Source organism: Falco cherrug, chromosome 6, assembly GCF_023634085.1.
Source record: "Falco cherrug isolate bFalChe1 chromosome 6, bFalChe1.pri, whole genome shotgun sequence".
NCBI classification, from domain to species: Eukaryota; Metazoa; Chordata; class Aves; order Falconiformes; family Falconidae; genus Falco; species Falco cherrug.
This window is the reverse complement of record NC_073702.1, coordinates 35,086,410-35,112,724: the sequence shown is the minus strand read 5'-3', so window position 1 is coordinate 35,112,724 and position 26,315 is coordinate 35,086,410. Positions and strand designations below refer to the sequence as shown.

At 36.1% G+C, this 26,315-nt stretch overlaps 1 protein-coding gene across 1 annotated transcript in view; it reads left to right on the top strand.

Annotated features, from left to right (window-relative positions):
- Positions 1-22,858, top strand: part of APOB (apolipoprotein B) — a 37,977-nt gene extending 15,119 nt beyond the window's left edge. The window contains 14 exon segments of the mRNA XM_055713977.1: positions 17-184; positions 1,381-1,592; positions 2,134-2,316; positions 2,540-2,661; positions 3,239-3,449; positions 4,729-4,904; positions 5,040-5,227; positions 5,489-5,634; positions 7,975-8,351; positions 9,255-16,835; positions 17,713-17,827; positions 18,682-18,865; positions 19,971-21,618; positions 21,621-22,858. Of these exon segments, the coding sequence (XP_055569952.1) occupies positions 17-184; positions 1,381-1,592; positions 2,134-2,316; positions 2,540-2,661; positions 3,239-3,449; positions 4,729-4,904; positions 5,040-5,227; positions 5,489-5,634; positions 7,975-8,351; positions 9,255-16,835; positions 17,713-17,827; positions 18,682-18,865; positions 19,971-21,618; positions 21,621-21,796 (11,487 nt within the window). The 3' untranslated portion in view covers positions 21,797-22,858.
- The last annotated feature ends 3,457 nt before the right edge of the window (positions 22,859-26,315 follow it).

Here is a 26,315-nt window from a genome sequence, read left to right as displayed (position 1 = left end):
CTTGTTTGATTCACAGATTGCACAAGCCATCTCAAAAGGTGTTGACAGGGATTTATTTGTCCACTACATGTTCATGGACAATGAGTTTGAGCTCCCAACTGGAGCAGGTTTGCAACTGAAGTTTGCCTTGTCTGGAATAGCAACACCCGGGGCTAAAGTAGCTGTGAAGCTTCATCAAAAAAGTGTAAGTCTCAACAGCTGTCTATATTTTGTTTCCTCCTAATAATCTACAATCTCATTTAGGGATAAAACCATAACACCAGAAAAATTTTAAATACTACAATATTCTCTTGAAATGAAAATAGCAACTTGCTTGTTAGAGGTCTCCAGTTAATTTGTGGATGACATTTACATTAAAGTAAGAGGTAATACACATAATAAATTAAGTTTGAGACATAATAAAAATTATGAATTAAAAGTATTTTAATCAGTCTTTCATAAATAGTCCTTTTAACCTCTGTTTATTTCTCTCTCCTTGCTCTTCAAATTATAATAGTACAAAAGCTCAAAAAAATTGTGAATTTTCTATTCAAATAATTAATAAAAGATTCTGATGTGACCAATTCAAAGTAAAAATTTTGATTTTCAGTTAAAAGAAATATTGAAAATTTAGTTAAATAAAACATTTTTTGATCTGAATGGAAATATTTTAAAATTATAACAATTAAATATCATGTGAAACAAAATTATCTGGTTAAAATAAAAAAAAATCCATTCTTTTATACAGTTTTAATATCTATTTCGCTCTAATTTAGTCAATATAAGGAAATTACATAAATTTCCAATAGTTTCAGTTCACCTAAAGATTGAATTTTCTACCATATGCGTGATTTAAATAAAAATAAAAAATATGTCCCCAAATTTAATACTGGTTGCCTTTTAGTTACCTTTGGAATCTTTTCCAAAATTTTGCATTCTGTCCCTTCTTTCTGTAGAGGCCAAACCAAAAGCTTGAAAATAAGCTGTTTTCTGTTTAGAGAAATTCAAATCTTGGCTCTGTTTCTTCTTTGTCAAGTAGTTTGCTCTTTTTTTTTGAAAATTTTTTTTTTTTTTTTTTTTTACAATGGAAATCTGGATCTTGTTGTCAGTTTTAAAAATACATGCAAGTAGCTCCATGTACAAAATCTTTCCAAAGCATGAGTATTTTTAGATTAAAGTAGATAAGGTTCCTTGGCATTATCATATTGCTGTATTTGTTAAATTACATTTACCACTTATGTGGTCCCTATGTTTATGTGACTTGGAAATCAAATTCTTTTAATAACAAAATCAATTATTTAAAACCTACCTCTAGATTATCAAGAATATTACATTTGTTTTATAAAACCAGTAAGAAGTGTACTGAGCAAATAAATACATAATTTTGTTTTTATTAAATAGATGCAAGCAGAACTCATTGCTAAACCTTCAGTGGCAATTGAGTTTGTAACACACCTGGGAATAAACATGCCTGAATTTGCTAGGAGTGGTGTGGAGATGAATTCTAATATATTCCATGAGTCTGGAATTGAAGCACATGTTAGTATGAAAGCTGGACAGTTGAAATTTAGCATTCCTGCTCCAAAGACTCCAACAAAGCTCCTCAGTATCAGGTAATGAGAACAGAATGAGAATTTTCAAGGCTCTGTTCTTCCTTTTTCTTCTTGTTTTTTATTATGACAGAATTAAGAGGCTAGGGCAGGTATGGAGAAATTTTCAGTTCAGAAAAATCCTAGACATTGTACAACTGGGATAACTTCTTTTGTAAGATAAACAAATAGCTAAGTGGTGACTGGGAGTCATGGCTTACAGATTCTTTATTTTGTCACTGTTTTCTGAAATTTTCAACAAGACTATCATTTCTACTACTTTGGTTTCTTTCATGTTAAATTATTATAATAGCAATGCCTATTTCTAGACTGAATTTAAATGAACTACTTAGATTAATTTCAGACAAGGTAAATGGCTCAACACGGAATTATAATTATCAATAATAATGCTTATAATAATAAACCATTTGATCATTTAGCCACCAAATGATATTTCATTAAGCCCCTACCTTAACAAGTGATTTTTATTCAGGAAATAACCTTGTTAATAGGACAATGTCTGAACACCTGTCCTGGGAATAAATGGCTCACTTATCTGTTCCAGCAATACGCTACATTTGGTGTCTCCAGCCAAAACTGAAGAGTTTCCATCTCTTATTGAAAACCAAGAAACCTGGACTTCTTGCAAGCCTTTCATTGCTGGTCTAAATTTCTGCACCAAATTATTGTACACCAATGCCAGTGCCATAGAGGCAGCTCCATATTATCCCTTGACTGGAGAATCCAAGTAAGTTATATCAGCTTTAACAATGTTTATTTTGTGGTTTTGTGTTTGCCCTGTAAGAGTTTAGTATGTACAGTACCCTCTCACATAAAGTTTACCTTTAAAAATCTTTAAAAACACACTAGCAGGAGCAGCTCAGAAAGAGAGCTATTGCAAACTGTATGATTTCTTCTGTTTGTGGTCATGGAAAAATAGTTATTTACAATATATTTGTTTACTCCTTTAGATTTGAAGTTGAAATAGTGTCCACAGGTGAAGTGAAAGAATACTCTGCAAGCGCAAACTATGACCTGCAGAGAGAGGGAAATGACCTGGTAGACACCTTGAAGTTTGCTGTCCAGGCAGAAGGTAAGATTCTGAAAAACGAGTATGGTTTAGCTCAGTTTTGAACTGTGTCATTTTATGGACAAAATATTTATATGAGTAAATTATAATAGAATTCTTTACAGTAGAAAATAGAACACCATTTTCACAACCAAACAGGCCAACACTTTAACTTTCATATATGCAATCCCAGTGCAAGATTTTCATGATCAGAGGCTGATTTTGTATCCCAGGAATGCTTCCCCCCAATTTAAATAAAAGTATGGCGTTGGTGAATGGAAGCAAGGAAGAGGAGAAGTTAATGGGTTCTGTATAAGCAAGAGAAAAATGCCATTTCCGATTAAAAATTTTTCAAAGAGGGAATCTGTGGGTTGACAAGTTTGTGTAACACATGTAGTGACGGTATTAGTGGATCAGCTCGTGGTGTGTCTAGAAGATGAGAAAAAAAAGGATTACCCAGTTTCTCATTCAGGCTCGTCAAAGGTTGCATTAGATCTTCAGGGTGATATAATTTCCAGTTGATCCTTTTTTATTCTCATTTTAAGAAAAGTCCAAACACATTCCATAGTTACAAATAACCAAAATACCTTACATTTTCCAGGTGTAAAGCAGCATGAGGCCACACTGACCTTCAGGTACAATAGAGACAAAAAGATTTTGTCCAGTGATGTCCACATTCCAGATGTTGATGTTGACTTTGGTACAAACTTCAGAATTACTGATGAATCCATTCCTGGGAAGAAAGCATATACGTTTGACTTAGACCTTAACAACAAGAAGATTTCCGAAGTTACTCTTACTGGCCAGATAAGGTAACTCAGAAAACCACTTAGACTTCTACAGATACCTTTGAATAAGATAGCTGAAGATTTTATTGAAGGTAAAAAAATATGGGAAATTTTATCCCATTTTGGAGAAATTGCTTATGAGACATATAAACTTGTCATTCAAACTCTTTAAAAACCCTTCAAGTATTTTATTTGTAATCCATCATGTATACATCAAATAAATAAATCTAATGCACCAACTGATCTTTCCTACTATATGTATATATATAACTTGTAATACAAGTTCCTTGAGCTAGTTCTTCCATGTTCGCACACACATGACTAAAGGAATGACATTGTACTGGTGTTATTGCAGGTGTGCTAATCCAAGGATATAAACAAATCAAGGTTTGTTCAGAGAGGTATTATCTTTTACTGGATGTGTTTGGCTCTAAAAACGTTATTACATCTCCCCATGAAGAAATCTAATTCCACTCAATAAGTAACAAAACCAAAAATAACTGAGAGCTTCCTGTAAAAATTCCCACGCTTCACGATGAGAATATTTCCGGGAACATCTACAGGGGAGCTAACAAAAATGTTCAGCCTGCCAGGGTTTCTAAAATTGTCTGCCTCACAAGCCCATAGTGAAATGAGCTGATCGCATTCTTTAATAAACCTCAATCTTCCATGGAATTCTGTGATCTTGATGGTGCCCCAGGGAGTCTTTGTCTTTGCTGTTCATGCAGAATTGCCTCTGATATCAGTAGGAGCTTTGGACAGATGTCAGGGACCTCAATTCCCTTTCATTTGCACTAACATAATATTAGAAGTTTTCTCAAGTCAACAAAGTTACAAAGATACAAAATAAATGTGAATAAAGGAAAATGAAACCCAGTAGCATAATATATTTTGTCAAGCATTTTGTTTCTGTGTGATTCATGGCTACAGTCTGAATCCTTAGTAGAGAATTCAGCTTGAGTAAGAAGTTCAAAATTTGGTTCAGGTACAACTTTATCAAGACAGGCTCATATTTCAATCCATTTCAGTATTTTGAAATTAATATGGAATTATCGTTGTGTGTATCTGCACAGTAACATTGTAATAATTTATCATAAATTTCCCATAATAACTAGCAGAAGCTGAAAACTTTGATTGAATTGGAACAGAGTTTACAAGTTTGATCAGTCAATTTTTTTATAACCCATATTACGCCTTTACTATGGATTTAAATGCTGGAATTGCTCCTGAAACGTAAGTGAGAAGATAGAGTAAAATGCTTTATATTTATATAAAAAGAAAAATTTATGTTTTGCTTTCACAGTTATGCTGGAATGGAAGAGGCAATGTTAAGAGGCACAATTTCTATTCCTCACCTGAAAACTGAACTTAGAACTGAAGCCCTGGTTAATTATTCACCAACCAAAGGATATCTTCAGATAAGCTCAGCTGCAACAACTCATGGAAACTCCATTTCAGAAAGAGTTCTTCTCAGATATGGTAGGGGAAAAAATATGATCCATGTTGTACAACCTATAAATTTAAACATCTTGTTACATTAGTTTATAGTATATCCTTAAATATGATAGGGATATTACTAAACTTACCCTTTTCTTTTAAATTAATGATTTTCAGATTCTGAGAAAGTTGAACTTGAGTGGAATTCAGGTGCCAGTGCTGCTGTGAAAAAAATGTCTTCTGGCTTCCCAGTTGACTTTTCAGACTACCCAAAAGCTTTAGAGAAGCATGCCAACGAACTGCTGGATCGGAAAGTGGCTCATACAGATATGACACTGCGGCATATTGTGTCACAATTTATCGTGGTATGTTTCAACCTACAGTAGATGTTACAGCTTGACCACATAGCCCTGGCGAATTCATGCCTCCCTCATGGAAGCCAGAATGATAACTACTTGTAAAAGCACTCATCAGACTGAATAAGATGTGTATTTCCAACTTTGATCAAACTAGTCACTTCATCAGATGCCTAGGGCTTAGTATATGCATAGTTGAAATAGCTCTCAGATAACTTCCTGGGAAGTCCTAAACTTATTCACTTTGAAAACCTCGTCTCCTCATTGCAGGCAACCAACACCTGGCTGCAAAAGGCATCAAAAGATGTACCCTATGCCCAGACTCTGCAAGACAAACTAAGTGGACTGCAGGAACTGAACATTCAGAAAATTAACCTGCCTGTAATTACCATTCCAGAAGAATTTTTCCTGAAAAGGTAGGGAGAGAAATTAGGATAGTCACACAGGAAATGGAAAATAAATATTTATTCATATTTTTGTGTTATTTTATTTTACATCATTTTATAAATAGCATGGAATTGCTGTAAACATTAGCATAAAATTGGAATCATAACAATTTTAAGATCATTGAGATGAAATTATGTGGAGGAAATGATGCATGTCTTTAATACAGATTTGACTTTACAGCAGTCGCTCCTGCAGTATATTAATATATCCTGAAGTATTGTGTTTTATAGTAATGAGAACTGAAAAAAACCACAGTGTTCAACAATCTTTACTCTAAGCCACAGAACTAGTGAAGCCAAGTTTCCCATCAGTTTGTGTCCTGCATTCCTACAGACCCTTTGTCTTTGGCCATAAACCTAATATCTCTACTTTTTCCTGTGCAGTCCTATTGGACAGTTCTTCTTCCCATTCCCCTACACATACTGGTTGAACTCCACCAGTATAGTACCCTGATCTCTTCCCATGTCTGACTCCATCTGTCACTTGCTCAAAGGCAACACATGCCATGGTTGTGCACATATGGACTGGATGCTTGCACTAGTTCAGGCCATCTCCTCCACTTAATAGAGAGTTTCAGAGAACTTTCATCAATCTAATTGCCCCTGAGGCTTTTGCCCTTCTGTCACATTGGATAGAAATCATTCAATATGCTAAAAATTTCTAAGAAGTAGGGTTTGACAAACAAAAAGAGAGACTGGAAGGCAGTATGTCTCTTCTGTTTCTAGGAAATTAGACTGTAAGTCAGCCAGAGTGGATCTAGACTTTAAAATGCTCATGCACATGCCACAATTTGCTCTCATTACATTATGTTCCTAGCACATACTGTTCTTGCCATTCAGTGTTAATATCACATTGTTTCTCTGCCTCTGCATAAGAATACAAGGAACAGCATTGATTGGTAGTATCTTCAGAATACACCCACAGCTACTACTGTGATAAATAGAAACATGTCTGTATGGTTTTCCCATGAGCTAGGGAAATATTGATGACTGTAAATGTAAAGGACAACAGAAGTTAGTGTAAAATTGGATTACAAAACCAGATGGAAAACAGTCTTGTATTTTATCTCTTGGCACTGTTTTTCCATGTACTATCTTTCACTGTGGTAAAATGAAACTGTATGTTAATGACATATATCTTTTGTTGCTTCCATTGTGTTCCTAAGCTACATATAAGAAGGAAAAACCTGGTTTTTCTCCTGGATTCTTATCAGCAGTGCACATTATAATAATAATAATAGGAATTTCTACTGCTCTGTGATGTTGCTTTTTTAACCACTTGGTGTAAAGGAACAAATTTCAAAAATGTTTCCTTAATTTTCATTTTAGAGTAGCTCTAAGTGTAAAAAAGAAGATTTTGTAATATAAAAGACCAGTTAGGCAAACAAGAAAAGTATCTTTGCCAGCTTATTGTTCATGCACAAATTAAGGCCGTTTCCTCCTGTTTTGCCTTTTTGTTATTACACTTTTTCCCCACAAGCTTTTCAGCTGATGATCCATTTTTTCCAGTCCTAACTCCTGGTCAAATGGTTAGATTTTTATTTGTTTTTTATTCAGAACAAATAAATGCTGAATATTTGGATGAAACTTTTGACATGCTTATCATTAGAAAGATAAATTCTTTGTAATTTATTTTCTTACAACTTCTAATACTAATAGGATGTTTTGTGCATTTCTGTAAGAATACATCACTTTTTTAAGGACATAATCACCTTTTTCTGGTACTCAGCATGCCACATTGCAGAAGTGTGGCAGTGTTTTTGGAGGATATTTTTGCCTATGTATCAGCTATTTCCATTCATATTCCTTCATTTTGAGGATCATTTTCATGCCAATACATCTCTTTATTAATGTTCATAAAGCCCATTTGGATTCTCAGAGCAGAAAATCAAATACAAGATTCATAACTTTTCTATGTTTAGCCCCTTGAATGACACTCTTCACCTGTGAGCTAAAGTTAGTTAAGCTCTGAACAAATCGTGAACCTTTGTATTCTAATGCAAGGTCTTACAGAAATAATGTGTTTCTGGGCTACTTGACCTATGATTCTCCCTGATTATGGAATAAAAGGAAAAAACATTGACAGAATTCACTGATATCAAAAGTGCTTTCAATAAATTCTGATAGATAAGTGCTTAAAAAATGTTGATAATAATACACGATCATTAGATTTCTGTCTAAACCTAAAGTGAGGACATTGATATAGGCATGTAAGTAAGCTCAGTACCATGGGAGTAGTAGGAATCATAGAAATTTCTGTATATGTTTTGTGGACTTAGAGTTTCTAATAGAATAACTTTTATTTTCTAGTGAAGGCCGGATCAGATACAACCTAAATAAAAACAGTTTTCTAATTAATATCCCGTTGCCATTTGGTGGAAGATCATCCCATGACATAAGGGTGCCACAGACTGTTAAAACACCTCCTCTGGTAATGGAGTCAATGGGAATAAGTGTGCCATCTCAGGAGTACAGAATTCCAACATTTACTGTTCCAGAATCCTATCCTCTTCGTGTGCCTCTACTTGGCACTTTAGAGGTCTCTGCTAATGTGTACAGCAACTACTACAACTGGACAGCAGCGTACACTTTGGCTAATAGCACCACAGAGAAAGCATCCAGCATAAGAACTACTTATACCACAAATGCTGATTCAGTTTTTGAGCTACTTTCCTACAGTGTGAAAGGTAAGAATGTGTGCTAATACTGCAACATTGGCAAAACTATTTTAATGTCTTTATTTTCCATGTGTCAGGTACAGCACATTCATTTTCCTGCCGCTTATTTAAAGAAAGGTGTTGTATAATCTCAAATAACTTTCTCTTTGTTTTTAAAGATATTATGTGAGTCTGTATATTCAGGCACTAAAGGTTAAGTCAGTTTAATTCAATAAAGACTTTTAAGGTCCATATTTTCCTAGATATTTCCTTCTGAAGAAAAAGTCCTTCAAAACTGAAGGCATGATTCTACAGTTGAGTATCTGACAAGTGTTTTCAAAATCAGGTCTACGGGTGTATGTGTAGGTATGCCCACAGTTTATTTCTCGCTCTGTTTTTATATATATATTTAAATATATAATGACTACATAGCAGTTATTCTGGACTCAGACTGGATAGGTCTTAAGATTGGTATTTTTAAATTAGTGCCTTTAAAATTGCGGCATGAGTTCTCAAATTACAAAAGGACGAGCTAACTTTAGTCTTTTCTAAACTCCCCACCATAAATGAAGCATGATAAAGAAGATATAAAAACCCAGCAATATTAGATATGGGTTATTCTTGAAAGCATATCTTCTTAATTTAAGTTTAAATAATGACATAACTTCCTGTAGTTTCACAGATTCATATTTAGTAATGTAGAGATTTAATTTATTCATACCTTAAGACTTTAGCTCGAAATATCCAAATAACAATTTTTACAGAAATATTCAAGATTAACCAAAACATTTTTACCTTTATAAGCAAAATGGTATAATAAAAGTAATTACAATTCAAGCAGTAATATAAAAGCTTAGTGATATCAGACAAAGCCTTAACAACAAAAACATATACATCACATCATTATCTTTTGTTTCCTTTTTCCTGCTTCAGGTTCTGGAGAAGCATCATATAATAGAAATGGATTCACCTGCACATATGAAAATCACCTGAAGCACAGACTCTTAACATCAGTTTTCAAGTTGGCCAGGACAAAGAGTTATGAACTTGGTCCAGTTGCAAACTACACCATGTCACTTAGGGCATCCAGTACTCTGGGTCCTCAGCTTTCATTTTCTGGTGATATTGTTTCTGAAAAGACAAATAATGTGAATATCAATAACATCAAGATGGAAGGGCAGCTGGAAGTGGCTTCTATCTTTGCAAGAGGCATTTACACTCTGTCAAGCTCATACAATGAAAAGAGACGGGTTTTAGAAGGAAAATCAAATGTGAAGTTGGATTCTTCTTACCTTCAGGCTACCAATCAGATATCTGGCAGATATAGTGATGATTTATTTTCCATTACTTCAGTTTCTGATGTACAAGGTGGACTATTAAAGAACACAGCTTCACTGAAATATGAAAACAGCCAGTTGAAAATGACATCTGAAACAAATGGGAGGTATCGACATATTGTAGGTGTCAATAAGCTTGAATTAATTTTGTCAAAGAAGATGGCAGCGCTTCGATCTGAGTACCAAGCCACTTACAAGCAAACCCAGTATTACGCCTTGTTTGCAGGTTCTCTCAGTTCTCAGGATCTTGTTTTCAACACTGATATCTCTGTGACCGATCAAAGGAATCGAGCTGCACATAAATCATCACTCAGTGTAAATCAGTATGGTCTAGCCAGCAGCGCAACCACAAATGTGCAGTTTAGCCCACTGACAATGCAGAGCGAAATGAATGCCAAACTTGATACTGCTGGAGGCTCCATGTCCCTGTCTTCTTCTGGGCGCTATGGTAAAAACAATGCAAAATTCAATCTGGGTGGAAGGGTGAGCCTAACGGAAATAACGCTGGGAAGTGAATATCAGAGTACAGTTCTGGGTATAGACAGCAAACACGTTTTAAATTTCAGAGTTAATAGAGAAGGACTGAAGTTTTCAAATAATTTGCAAGGATCATTCAAAGAGATTAAGTTGGAATACACAAACGACTTGAATATTCCTGGATTATCCTTAACATTTGCTACAAAGTTAGACAACAGCTTCAGCTTTGACAAGTTCCACAAGCATGTTTTTGACCTACAACTGCAGCCTACCTCACTTACAGCTAAACTGAGCAATAATATTAAATACACTAAAACAGAAGTTTCCAACAAAGCCGAATTGATTCTCAAGCCTCTGAAGCTGAACTTGGGTGGCAATGTCAGAGGAGCCTATGGAGCAGACGAAATAAGGCATACCTACACATTTACATATGCTGATCTAGCTGCAAACTTTAAAACAGATACAGTAGCAAATGTTCAAGGTGCAGCACTGAGTCACAGAGTAGATCTGAATGTGGCAGGACTTGCTTCCTCAGTTACTATGAACACAAACTGTGATTCCAAATCTCTCCGTTTCAGCAATGCTGTGCGTTCCACTGTGGCCCCCTTTGCTGTCACTGCTGACATACATACCAGTGGTAACGGGAAGCTGATTGCTATGGGTGAACATACAGGAGACCTTTACAGCAAATTCCTATTTAAAGCAGAACCTCTTGCTTTCACATTCTCCCATGATTACAGAGGATCTACCAGTCATAGCTTGAAGTCTAGAGGAAGGTACACTACCCTACTTGATAACAAAGTTCATATGCTTTTTACTCCATCAGAGCAGTCAAGTGCCTGGAAAATGAAAAGTCAGCTAAACAATAATGTATATTCACAAGATCTCAGTGCTTACAATGATGAAGAAAAGACCGGTGTTGAACTTAGTGGAAGAGCTTTAGCAGATCTCTCTGTAATGGATACATCAGTCGTGCTACCATTCACATCTGAAGAAGTTAATTTTATTGATGTATTGGGCCTCAGAGACAGTGTGTCAGAGCCCCAGGAATTCAGCATCTCTGGCTTTGTGAAGTATGACAAAAATGAAGATATGCATGTTATTAACCTACCATTCTTGGAACATTTGCCAGTTTACTTTGAACAAGTCAGAGGCACCATACTGTCCACACTACAGGCCATACAAACTTATCTGAAGAACATTAACATAGAACAACATATGAGAAAATACAAGGCAACTTTGGATAAACTCTCACAGCACATCAATGATTACATGGACAAATTAGATATGAAGGGCAGAGTTAGCAGCATGAAAAATAATTTGGTTGCTTTTACAAAGGAATACAAAATAACATCTGATGATATCCAAATTATGCTGGGAAAAGCCGTGGACAGTCTTCAAGGAATACTGTCTCAGCTGCACGACTATCTGATACAAATTGAGCAATACATCAAAGATCATTCTGAGCAGTTTGACATTAAAGCCCTTATTGCACAGTTTCTTGACCAAGTAGTTGAAACAATGACAGCTCTAGATAGCAAATATAACATAAGAATGACTGTAGTTGACATTATTCAAAAATTGCAATTTTTTTTTCACCAGTATTATCCTAGCAAAATTGGAAGCAGCACTTTGGCTTGGATTAAAAATGTAGATGATGAGTATAGGATTACAGCTAGGATAGAGGAAAACCTAGAACAATTCAAGATTCAGATTCAGAATATTGATGTCAGACACATTGCAGAAAACTTGAAACAGCAGATTAAAATGTTTGATGCTAAAGAAGTTTTAGAAAAATTGAAGCATTCATTACCAATTGAAAAAATTAATGAAGTTCTTGAACAAATCAAAGACTTTATTCTAAATTGGATGGACGAATATGAAGTGTCTGAGAAGATTAATGCTTTCCAAGGTCATATGCACAAACTGATTATAAAATATGAAATTGATAAGCAGGTATATTTTTTAATGGACAGAATGATAGAACTGCTTAACCAGTACAGAATAAAAGAAACTGTCCAGAAACTGACCATCTACTTGAAAAATATTGATATAAAGTCATGCTTTGATAAAGTTGTTGCTTTTATTGATGATGCTGTCAAGAAAGTGCAAACCTTTGATTATGAGATGATGATAAAGGAAGTCAACAAGTTCCTTGACATGATTATTAAAAAGCTCAAGTCTTTTGACTATAACCAGTTTGTTGATGACACAAATAACAAAATCCGAGAAGTGACCCAGAAAATAAATGAAGAACTCAGAAATCTAGAACTTCCACAGAAAGCAGAAGCACTGAAACAGTATATGAAAGATTTTAGAGCTGTCATTTCCAAATACATGGAACAACTGAAGGACACCAAGCTTGCTGCAATAATTAACTGGTTCAAGGAGCTTATAAACTCAACAACATTTGCTAATCTGAAAGCTAAGTTAAATGAACACCTGGAAGACCTGCGAGAGAGGATTTCTGAAATGGATATTTCCCAGGAATTCCAGTGGTATCTTCAGAAGATAAGCCAATTCTACAATTCTGTTGTCCTATACATTTCTGAGCAGTGGAACAAAGTTTTCAAGAAAATCATTGCTTTGGCTGAAGAGTATGATCTAAAAAAATGGGTTGAAAATTTAAATCAGGTTGTTGAAACAGGATTTAAAGTCCCTGAAATCAGAACTGTTATAGTCACTATACCTGCCTTTGAGGTTAGTCTCCGAAGTCTTCGGGAAGCAACATTTCAAACACCAGAGTTCATTGTTCCACTGACTGATCTGCATATTCCCTCCTATGAGATAAATATTAATAGACTAAAGGACATGAAAATCCCAATGAAATTTACTACCCCAGAATTTACAGTTCTAAATACCTTTAAAGTTCCTTCCTATACAATTGACTTGAATGAGATTAAACTTCAAATTGTGGGAACAATAGACAAGATCATGTCTGGTGAATTTCAGCTGCCAGCCATTGATTTGTATTTTAAAGATCTGAAGATGAGAGATATACCTTTTTCCGACATTTCTTTCCCAGAAATCCAAATGCCTCAGTTTCAAATACCAGAATTATTGGTTCCAAAGCTAAATCTAAATGAGTTCCAGATTCCTAGCATGAAGATACCAGAGTTCCAGCTTCCACGAATCCCACATACTGTGACTGTCCCTACATTTGGGAAATTGTCTGGTGCTTTCAAATTCACCTCTCCATTCTTTATACTGTCTACGCAAGCTGAGGTTCATAATACTACAACATCTGAAAACAGTCCAGAATTTGTGACCTCCCTTTCAGCTCAAACAACATCCAAATTAGACTTCCTAGTTTTTAGTGTTATTGCAGATTCACGTCTCTCAGCCCCTGAGATGAAACAGCTGAACCTTAAAAATTCCATGAAGGTAAACCACAGGTTCCTTAAAGTTGACCACACCCATGAAGTGGTATTTTTAGGGACTTCGGTAGAAGGTGAAGCTGAAACTAGAGCAAACTTATATACAACAAAAAATTCAATAGAACTACAGAATAATTTAATGGTCAAGCTGCAAAGAAAAATTTGGATGCAGAGTGGAACAGCATATTCCCACAGACTGAATATTCCACAAACCGGTTTCTCTAGCCAGGCTGATCTGGTCAATAATATGACAACAGAGGTAGAAGCAGGACACATATCATTTACTTCCACTGGCAAAGGAAACTGGAAATGGGCTTCTCCTAATTTCTCTGATGAAGGCACTCAGGATTCACATGCTACTTTCAGGGTTGAGGGCCCCATTATTACATTTTCTGCCAACAACAGAATAAATGATAAGTACCTGAAAGTCAACCAAGCCATGAGATATGAATGTGGTCTCCTAAATTATGCAAAACTTCAGATTCAGTCTGAAATTGAGTCACACCGTGTTGGACGTAGTGTTCTGAATGTAAAAGGCACAGGACAGCTTGGAGGAATGAAAGTAGAATTAACAGGCTCTCACAATGCTCGGCTCAATGGACGGATTACTGGAACTGTAAATAATGAGGTTTCCTTCTTGGCACAGCTTTTTGAGATTCGTCTATTAACAAACAATGATGGAAATGTGAAAATCAGCTTCCCCATGAAATTGACTGGCAAAATTGACTTCCTGAATAACTATGGTTTTGCACTCAGTTCCTCTGTTCAGCAGGTCAGCTGGCAAGCTACTGGCAGGTTCAATCAGTACAGATATTCCCATAATATGTCTGCTGGCAACAATCACGACAGAATTGAAGCTCATGTTGCAATGGATGGAGATGCCAACCTGGACTTCCTAAATATTCCTCTAACCATTCCTCAGCTTCAGGTTCCCTACACTGGAATCAAAACTCCTCAGCTCAAAGATTATTCACTGTGGGAACAGGTAGGTCTGAAGGATTTATTGAAGACAACAAGACAATCCTTTGATTTAAATTTGAATGCTCAGTATGAGAAAAACAAAGACATACATGTAATCCCACTTCCTTTAGCAACAGTGCATGAAGCACTTAATAAATACATCACTTTCTTCAACAAGCATTTTGAGAGAGGAAGAAACACCGCTTTAGATTTTCTCACAAAGTCATATAATGAAGCCAAAACAAAATTTGACAAATACAAAATACAGACATCACTGAACAAACTACCACGGACCTTCAAGATTCCAGGATACACCATTCCAATTTTGAATATTGAGGTTTCTCCTTTTACTGCTGAGATGCCAGCCTTTGGTTACATGCTACCAAAAGAAATAAGCACAACGGGATTCACAGTCCCATTTGTTGGCTTTTCAGTGCCATCTTACACACTAGTCTTGCCTTCTCTGGAGCTTCCAGTCCTTCATGTCCCACAGGACCTACGTACTCTAAAGCTTCCTAAATTCAGAATCAACAACCCATCAAACCACATCTTAATTCCTGCCATGGGAAACATTACTTATGACTTCTCATTTAAATCCAGTGTGATCACTTTAACTGCAAATGCTGGGCTGTTCAATCAGTCAGATATTGCTGGGCAACTCAGCATCTCTTCCTCTTCTGTCATTGATGCACTGCAATTTAAGCTGGATGGTTCAACAAGTTTGACAAGAAAAAGGGGGTTGAAGCTAGCCACAGCATTGTCCCTGAGTAATAACAAATATCTAGGAGGAAATCATGACAGCACTATTAGTCTCACAAAAAGGAACATGGAAGCTTCAGTGGTAACAAATGCAGAAATCAGAACACCAGTTTTAAAAATGAATTTCAGCCAAGAACTTTCTGGAAACACTAAGTCTAAGCCCACTCTTTCCTCAGGGCTAAAATTGACGTATGATTTTAATACTCCTAAATATGGCACCAGTGCTAAGGGAGGAATTGCTCACAAACTTGTGTTAGAGAGCCTTACGTCTTACATATCAGTGGAAACTTCTACAAATGGGGATATTGATGGAGTATTTTACACTGGAAATGCATTTTCTGGAAGTCTAGACCATGAGGCAAACACCTATCTGAATGCTAATGGAGCCCGGTCATCTCTCAAGCTTGAAGCCCACTCCAAAGTAGATGGATTCTGGAACAGTGAAATGAAAGAAATACTTGCAGTTGAAGCATCTGCCCGTCGTGTTTATGCAGTGTGGGAGCACAATGGGAAGAACTATGCACAATATACACCTCTTTTGACAACAACAGGGGCTCAGAGATGCAAAGCAACCTTAGAGCTGGCTCCTTGGATTATATCAGCAGATCTTCAGATTCAAGCCACTCAGCCAAATCCCTTCCTGGACACAGCCTCAGTTAATCAAGTTGTCATAGTGAAAATCAGTACTGCAAGCCAGAAAGTTGGCTGGAAGGGTGAAGGACAAATTCAGTCGTTATCTCTCAGTCATGATATGCAGTTATCAAATGAAAAATCAAAGGCAAAGTTTGATATTTCTGGATCTTTAGAAGGATACATGGACTTCCTCAAAAACATGAAGTGTCCCATTGCTGAGAAAAGCTTATGGGATATCTTGAAGTTGGACATCACTACCAGTGCTGACAGAAAACAGTACTTAAATGGTTCAGCATCCCTTGTCTATACAAAGAGTGATGATGGCTACTTTTTCCCCATACCTATGAATAAGCTGACTGATGGCTTCACTTTCAGAATTCCTGAGTTACACCTAAAGACTCCAAGCCCTATTCTCAGCACTCCAGAGTTCAGAGTTCCTTTCACCACTCTCCAGGTCCCAGCATATACCATTGACTTGCATAACATAAAAATTCCACAGACACTAAACACAATGCCATTTGATGTCAATCTACCCACACTGCCAAAACTAAGATTCCCCAAAGTGAATGTGGGAGCCAATTATATTACATTAGAAGAATATAAAATACCATATTTCGAGGTGACAATACCTGAATACCAAATAACTGTGTCTCAATTCACACTTCCAAAGACTATTTCTCTTGGCAGTTTCCATGTAGATCTGGATGAAGTAGCTAATAAGATTGCAGATTTTGATCTACCTACAATTACAATTCCTGAACAGAAAATTGAGATCCCCTCTCTCAAAATATCCTTGCCTGCTGGAATTTACATCCCATCATTTGGTGCCTTGACTGGATCTTTCAAAGTTGCTTCCCCTTTGTACAATGTCACCTGGAGAACAGACTTAACAAACAAAAAAGACTCTTTTGAACAGTCCATTGACTCTACCTGCAGCTCAACATTGCAGTTCCTGGAATATGACTTGAATGGTAAGACATTAAAATTCTATATGCCACAATTTAGGGGAAATACTGTGTAACTGGGGTTTTTTCAGATTTTTTTTCCGCCAGTATTTTACATATGAACATGTTGCCATCTATTTAGCATTGACAATAGATTATACTTCTTTTATCATCAGAAGTATTTTTTCATAAATTGTTATCAAAGTCTCAGTCAGTCACCCTGAAGGCTCATGACTAGACATGTATAACTACTGTCATACTGTGGAAAAAAATGGAAAAGATCTCTTTTCTGTGTAGCAGCTGCTTGCTTTAAATTGTGGACAACATAAAATTCCCCCATTACTTCAGATAGTACATGTTAAGGAGAAGGCAGGCTGACTTTTTATCTATTTCAATTCAGACAAAGAAATGCCTATCTTTTTCCTTAGGAAGTAAGCATATTTGATTGAAAAAAATATTTCAACTCTGAAAACTCTAGAGTCCCATATAGCATAGAGTTCTAGGCTTTATCATGATACTAAATATACTAAATACTAAATAATATACTAAATACATAATACTAAATAATAAAAATATACATGAGAATAAAATTCTAAACTCTCAACAAATTAGAATCCCCATTTATGATCTGCATGAATGCATTATGTTATATCCATGTTGCTATAAATATAGAAAAAAACCTGAATTTTAAAATATTCTGGTTGAACAAATAATTTCATGGGGTTTTTTATTTGGGGCGCTATGGGCATTCAGTTTCTTGATGCATAAGTTTCCATACTACTGAAACGCCCATGAACTGTCTGTCTAACATACAACTGGATGTCTTAACGTACAACTGGATATGTATTTTGTATTGTTTGCTGGTAAATTCTGGAAATACACACAACTGAAATCTCTTTCACAGTCGTTTCAAACTACAAATACGAAGAAGGCATGTTTGTTATGAAGACAACTGGCAGCTTTTCACATCGTGACATGAGCGCAAACTACAAGGAAGATCTTACTATTTCAGGAATTAGGTAAAGATTTGCTTTAATAATATAATTTATAATAGACAAAATTGCCAATGATGATTGTTGCTTTGAACTCTAATATGCCAGAGTGCTTTGCTGTAATTAATGAGAATGTATGTAGCTACCCTGTCATTGTCAGCTGTGCCTTTTACCCTCTCAAGATATCCGGAAAGCTGTTTCTTCTCAGCATTTCTAGAATATCTTTTCTCAGCTGACCCATTTCAGAAACGTGCTGAGATACAAACACAGTATTTTATAATCAGAGCAGTTCTGGATCTGACCATCAACCTTGTTTTGGTTTTTTTGCATTGGATCCCTCTGTCACCACAAGCCATTAAAGAGTATTTTTTATTCAAAAGTACCGGTACTAGGGATTACAGAGCTGGCCTTCTAGCTGCCTGTTTTGATCTGTGAGTGTTGTGTTGGTATATCCAAAGGACAGTGTCTGTGAAGGCAAGTACAAATGTAGATAAAAAATACTGCCCATAATTGTGTTGATGGAAAAAATTTCAGTCAGCTTGCAGAAGTCTGTAGAAAGCTGACAGTGGTACAGCTGCAGGTTATGTTTTACTGCACCATTTTAATGAAAATTCTCAACATAGCTCAATATAGTTTTATCTAAAACATTAAAATTTGAGTGATGTGAAGTTTTGAATGTGTTAGGCTAAATCCTAAGAAATGTGGATAGTAAACCCCTACATTTTCTTATGATTACAAAGGCATTATTTACATACATACATACATACATATATATATATATATATATATATAAAAATAACAGGTGGTATTGGATTTAGACATACTCTATTGGCTTGTGCTTTGTACATTCCTTCATAGCTATGTATTCACTGTTGTTGTAGTGACATGGCCAACACTGCATCACTAGACATCATCAGCCCAGCTTTTACAGACATTCATTTGCGTTATGAAGAGACTGACAGTGGCTCATCTGGCTCAGTATCTTCACCTTCTGCTGGGACCTTGGGCTATCTCATTGAATTGGACACTGATGTTCCCATGGCGAAAGTTTACTACCGAACTCGGGTAAGTCTGATATGAGCAATTAAAAGGAAAAAGGTTGAGTGTGGTCAAAGGAAAAGTTCCCTTTTAAAGTTTGTGTGTATATATTTTGAGACATAAATTAACCACCCTTTGTCCAAAGAAAAAATAAATTCTCAGTAATTAAAGTTTTTGTTTCCTACACTGGACTTCCTAATACTAAAGAAGCATCTGCATGGATAGGCTGTTTCAGCTCCTCCACACAGTTAATTTTGCCTTCTCCTATGATCAAGAAAACACACCCACTGAAAGTGAAAAAAGTATAAAGCCATTTTTTCATAAGACACCCATCAGGTTTAATGTATACCCATCAGGCTACTTATAGTTACTACAGAAGTGGCCATTGTAGGAATCAGGCCACTGAAAGAGGTCAGACCATCTGTAGATTGTCTTTTTAATCCATTATATCATAATACTTTATAAGAATTAAAAACTTTATTATATTTGCTAACCAAACATGCTATTATTATTGGCATACTACAACAATTTCAAAGTTAAAATGTTATCTTCCAAAATTATATTAATTTAGGAATCACAAGCAACTCATAATTCACTATCTACTACTGAAAAGTGGAAAATTTATTTATGTAAATAGATTCTCATTCAAGGATCTTTACTCTGAGGAACTCTCTAAGTTGTCTCATTGATTTAAATTATTACAAAATGAAATCATTTAATCTTTTCATATGAAGAAAATGCTTTTTGAATTCACTTTAAATGATTCCAAGAATGAGCAGAAGGCTTATTTTCCCAAGTAGTTCACATGTCTTATGAGACATGGCAGGCATTTAATACGAAGGAAAGAAAAATATTATTTGCAGTCAAATTTAAAAAAAAAGACCACACTAAGTTATGTTCTGGTCTTGCTAATTTGAAGAGGCACAAAATAGATTGGTATAGTACAATTCCTTCCAAAACAACCTCTCAGGATGAGAACAAGCACAAGGTAGACAAAAAATATTAGTGTATTTGTCCTAATATATAATAAAATTAAAGATGCAAAATGAGAATGTTGAAATACACTCATAAACAATATAGAATTTGTTTTATATACAAGTTACCTTTTTCTTATCCTGTTCTATATTTTCAGTCTGCTCCTCAGAAGGACATTGACATATTAAAAATTGAAACATCCTTCAAGAAACCTGACATGATTCAAATTAAATTCAACTGGAAGGAGGATGCTGCCAAAGACTTGCTGTTGGGTCTAAAAGAAAAAGTACCTAAAATGACCAATGCAATCTATAGGTATGTTAATCAGTATCATAAGGAGCATATGGGACTGGAAATGAGTGCTGCCACCTTAAAGATGAAAAATATCATGCAGACTAATGCTGACAAAGCATACACGTTTGCTGTAAACCAAATAGATCAAATAGATGCTCAGTTTCGCACAGCTGCCAATGAGGCCTCTGGCAAATATCAGGTGATGAAAGTCAAAGCTAAACAGCTATATCAAAAAGCAGCAGATCAAGCTGAGCAGTTTGACTATCAAAGAATAAAATCAAAGCTTTTGGATGCTACAATTGACATAATAGAAGAGTATCACAAGAGGATAAAACACCAAATTGACTCAGCCATTGAATTCCTGAAGACCACAAAATTCCAGGTCCCTGGGCTGTCTGAAAAGTACACTGGTGAAGAAATATACCTCATGACTACAGAGAAGGCAGCAAAAATTACTGATTTATACCTTTCTAAACTTCAGGAGTACTTTGATGCCTTGATTGCAGCTATCAATGAACTGGAAGTCAGAGTTCCTGCTTCTGAAACAATTCTTAGAGGTCGTAATGTACTTGATCAAATTAAAGAAATGTTGAAACATTTGCAGGAAAAAATCAGGCAGACATTTGCTACTCTCCAGGAAGCTGACTTTGCAGGAAGGCTTAAGCAACTGAAACAAGTAGTGCAACAAGTTTTTCAGAAGGTAGAAGAAATGGTTAGAAACTTGCAATCCAAAAATTTCGAAGACCTCAAAGTCCAAACACAACAGCTGTACAAAGATGCAATAGCTTCAGACTATGCACAGAAACTGAGATCCTTGGCAGAAGATATTAAAAAATTCATTACTCAGTTTAAAGATTTTAGCCAGAAGACATTCAAGGACCTTTCAGAAAAGCTACGGCAGCTGCTCCTCTATGTAAAGGCACTGAGGGAGGAATATTTTGATCCAACTGCACTTGGATGGTCAGTGAAATACTATGAGGTGGAAGACAAGCTACTAGGATGGCTGAAGAATCTAATAGACACACTAGTGGACTGGCACAACAAGTATGTTGGAGATCTTGCTGACTCACTTACACACCTGACAGACCAAGTAAATGAACTGGTGGAAAACTACAGCCAGGAATATTATGACCTTATAACTGATATTGAAGGAAAAGGAAAACAGAAGATCATGGAGCTCTCTGCTGCTGCTCAGGAAAAAATCCAGTATTGGTCTGCAGCAGCTAAGAAGAAAATCAATGAACATAACAAGCAAGTCAAAGAAAAACTCCAGGAGATCTATGGGCAGCTTAGTCATTCCCAAGAAAAGTTAATCAGCGAGGCCAAAAAGTTAATTGATCTAACTATAGAAAAATACTCTGCATTCCTGCAATATATCTCAGAACTTCTTTATCGGTTTGAGCAAGTAACAGCTGAAAGCATAAAACCATATATAGCTGTTCGTCAAGGAGAGCTTAGAATAGATGTGCCCAAACCATCTGACTGGCAGTCCATTTACCAAAGGCCCCAAAAAACAGAGATGCCCTCAGAAAAAAAGTGGAACTAACACGTACACTGATTCAGCAAGGCATTGAGCAAGGCTCCAGGAAATCGGAAGAAAAGCAAAGATTCATTGATGAACAACTTGCCACTGAACAACTGAGTCTTCAGCAGGTTATAGAAAATATACAGCAGCACATGAAGACCTAAATGGACATGCAGAAGAGAAGAAATAAGTTTGCACCACAGTGTATTTAAAAATAGCAGCAATCAACATGCTGGAGCTCCAGGAAGATACTGTTTGAATTTGTAAATGAAAACTGAATAATCTACACTAGGTTATTTTAATAAGCTTAATAAGCCAATAAATGAGTTCTTTATTACATTTTTGTGTCATTCATTACAGCTACTTTTACTTGGACCTTAGGGCTTAATCCAACAATTGTCAAGGTCAATGGGAAGTCTTTGCTTTGATTTCACTGTATGTTGGATCAAGCCAATAAAGTGCAATACATACTGTAAATAGTCACAAAAGCTATGGAATACACAGAATAAACAGGTTTTAATATAAAGGTCACATTCATAAGCCAGTTGAAGAACGACTTGGAAAACACATCTATTTCCCAGCATAGAAATACCTTCATAGATAAGTTTGGGAGAAAAAGAAGAGGAAAAGAGCTTGTACAAAAACATGAAGAAAAAAATTAATGAATTCTGGAAATAACATCAAAGAGTGAAAAAGAACATAGAAATACAAACATATGTAGAAATCTGACTCCTGGAAAACTGCAGATAATAATATCAACGTTCTGTTAAGAAAAATAAATTTATGCATGTATCAGTTTTCAGAAGACTGTCAAGAATTTTAGATGGGTTTTCTTTCTACTGGCTAATTTATGATTCAGAAATACAGGGTTTTCTTACCTGTTTCCCCATGATATTTCTGGTTTCACATCAAATTGTCTAACTGCTACTTATCATGAGTAAACTGTCGAAGTTTCACTGACATCACTGTATATGATGGGAGTCAAAACATTTTCCCCTCAGTTTCCTAGGCCTTGTTTAAATGAATTCTCGATTTATAGATGAATTTAAATAATGTTGAAGAATTCACTCACAAGATAGAACTACTTTTGAGTGGAAAATATGTGGACCTGTTATGGTTTATTTTCAGCTGTTGGTATACCATATGGATAGTCCTTGGGAAAGGCATGCTCAGGCTGAAATAATGTTGCCTCTTTGAGAATAAACTCTTTAACAAACAACACTAGACATTTTGTGTACATGTCTGTTTTGATACAATCAGTTCATTCCGTCATATGGTTGTTGCTTGTTCACTAATGGAAAAAACGAGTCTGCTTTTATCCCTTGGTATGACCGGTTACGTACATACATGAAGCAATGGAGCACTGGCTTACAAACGGCCAAATAAGTTTTGTAGCAGTAGATACATATTTACAGCACAGAGCAGCACCACACAAAGATGCTAGCTCAGGTCCTGGCAACAGGAGAGCCTGGTGCCTGTGTTGAGTTTATGCAGCAATAACATTCCCACCTCCACAGCTGGTCCACACCAATCTAGCCAGATCTCAGAGTGAGCTGGGCTAAAGAACTTTGATATTGCTGTTGCCTGATAATGTTATTATCCAAGTGAGTCTGCCAGTAATTATTTTTATCAGATGAGCTACCTTAAGTCCAAAATCAGAATCTGACAAGCACGGTAGTATACATACACCTATCTAGCTGTCAGCCGAGTGGGCATGTCTTAGAAAGTAAGGTAAATCCATTTTCTCTTTAGAGCTTTCAGCTATCGCAAATATAGCAATAATTCTCAGATAACAAGTTGGAGTAGTTCTCTGTGAACTGTAAAACAAGGCATTTTCATTCTGAATAGAACTAAACTACGTATGTCACCCTGGTTGGGAGAACCAAAGATATAAAAATCCCTGTTTGTACATCCTACTGAGCATCCCAGTAAACAAAGGCGTTGGCTGCAGAGCCCTTTTACCTTCATTCACAAGGAAACTGAAGCCTATGGTTCATCTGATCTTTATTTGATGTTACATTGCACAACTCATTTCCCTGAATTTCACAAATGTTTAAGCACAACCAGATTTCTCAGACACTGTCTGATTCTTGTTTCCCTTCATCATGACAAACAGCCCTGTGAAACAAAGGACAATAGAAGAAATTATAAAAGTTATGGGAGAAGAGAGATTTAAAGTTCTGGTTTTGTTTGTTTTCCCCCTCATGGCTATTTATTTCTATCCATCTTCCATAGTTCTTGGGAGGGTTATAAATTCTAAAAAAGGATTTACGTATAAGGAATGGGTTAACTGAATAATAAATATGCCAAATAGCATAAATACTGGCAAGACTGCAAGAGTGAAGCTTCCCAAGAGCAAACAATAGTTTGCACACTAAACTGGTTAGAGGTTAGAGGAGATTTCCAAGTCTCATAGCAGCATTGCCGCCAATTGGATTAAAGCTCTCAATCCTGTAATCGATGTGACAGCCATCTTGCAGTCATCCCACAGTTGGTTTTGGGAGGGCCTGGAAGCAGAACATTGCTTTCAAAAATGAGGTCTTGCTGGAACTTAGCTGCTGTTAAATCCCCACACCAGAGAGGTCATCTCAAGCACCCTTCTGAAACTCTGGCAATGTTTTGACACAGGAAAGGGCTGTATATGTTTGCATGTCTGCCTAGCTACATCCCACAAGCATGTACAACCAGGTGTAACTTTAATTTCCATGACTTTTCCTGATGTTTGTTTGCTGGGGTTTTTTTCTTTCAGGTTCTAGCAAATTTTAGCCTTATTTTCCATGTGATATGTCACAGAAATGTAGACGAAACCACAATTATTCAGATTATTTTGCAAGTCACTTATGAAATGTTTGCAATATAATAATTTGAAATATTATTAGTTCCATTTTGGTCTCTTTTTCAGTCTAGTTTATATAATAAGAAATACTATATTTCATTAAACTAAATTTTGTGGGAGATAACAGGGAATCAGCAACTATCTGGGGCTCAGTGGTGCTGTTTCTTTTCTTTTTTCTTTTCCTATAGTCTTCATCATCTGAGTTCTCATAAATGCCAGAGGGGCTTTTCTTTATAATTTACAGCAAGTATCAGACATAGAGCAGAACTGGTTGTAAAAGTTTAATTAAGTGAAACATTTTAACAAGAAATTCAGAGAACAATATGCCCTGCTCTAACTAAGTGATTGTAGAAATAACATTGACAAGAAACGTGTGTGTTCCTAAATGAAAAACTTTTGCAGACACAGGACAGCAAAACCGTTCCAGAATTCTAGATTATGCAACTAACTAGAGCTGATCTTTTTATTAAGTGATTTCAAAATGCATGTATAATTTGCTGCCTATACAGAGATTCTACACATGCATCCACATCCACACACACCATACAGTACGTCATCCACCTCTGGCTCTAAATTATGCTATTGATACTTTTAGAGCAACTGTCATTATGGCCTACTGATACCTTACAAAGTTTATTTAGAAACATTTAGTTGTTCTCTAAGTGACACCAAATTTTGTACTACTCTTCTGCTGGCAGATTTATTGCTCATGTGGGAAACGAGGATTTCTTAAAGGCCATACGGACGTACAGAATTGCTTCTATTCCATTTCTACACAGCCAGATCCTGGCCCAAATGTAATTGATGGCAAAATGTCTATTGGCCTCAGCAGGAGTAGGCTTTGGCCAGTTAGGTGCATAACTTGAGAAGTACTTTGGGATCCAGTAGGACAAAGGCTATATTATTATCTATAAAAATCTACACAAAAATATCATTGAAAAACCACGCGGACAGGAAAATTAATCACTAATAAATTCAAGACAGGCCAGAATGAAGGTTGCCTGTGCAACACTAACCAGAGCCTCTTTATATACTTTTCTACCCAGTTTTACCTAGTATCACAGAGAAAGTCTGCCAGGGACAATTGTCCTGGGTTCTGGTCCCATGCCTTAAACATGGAAATAACCATATATCTCTCATCACCCTTTCCCTCATTTAATTAACCATCCAAGGGATTAAGGGAAACTGGGAACATGTAGAACAAAAGCATTATGTTGGAGGTTTGCAAGACACGAGTGGGCAAAGTCTGGAGCAACCCAGTCTGAGCTGAAGGTTGCCCCTCCTTTGAGCAGGAGGTTGTACTAGAGATCTCCTTTCTTCCAACCTGAGTTACTGTGTGGTTCTCTGTGACTAACTGATATGGCTTTAGGTTACCATACTTAACATCATACTTACCTTTTGGTAAATACTTTATGAGCAATTTGCTTCATCATCATTCTAATATATCATTGTACAAAGACAAAGTTTTATGCTATCGCTGTGTGTAAATGCATTATTATTCTGATTGAAACCATGAGGTGTAGGGCCCAATACCAAACTCAGATACAACCACTAGTCTGAATACTTTCTGTCACTAACCTACTACTGTTCTGGCAGCATCAAACACGACACATGCACACCAGTATATTTCCGATAAAAACTTTATAACAACCATTGAAGAGTACAATTAAAAGACTACCAGTTTTGAATGCTTTTGAACTGGTATGATGGTGACATATTTCAACAGCATGAAATTGAAATAATGTGGTCAAGGCAAACTACATCACTTCCATCCATCTTTTACCCCCGTTTCAAGCAACCTGATAACCAGTCATGGCTGAACAAAAGGGAAGTAGGTGTCAGGGCAA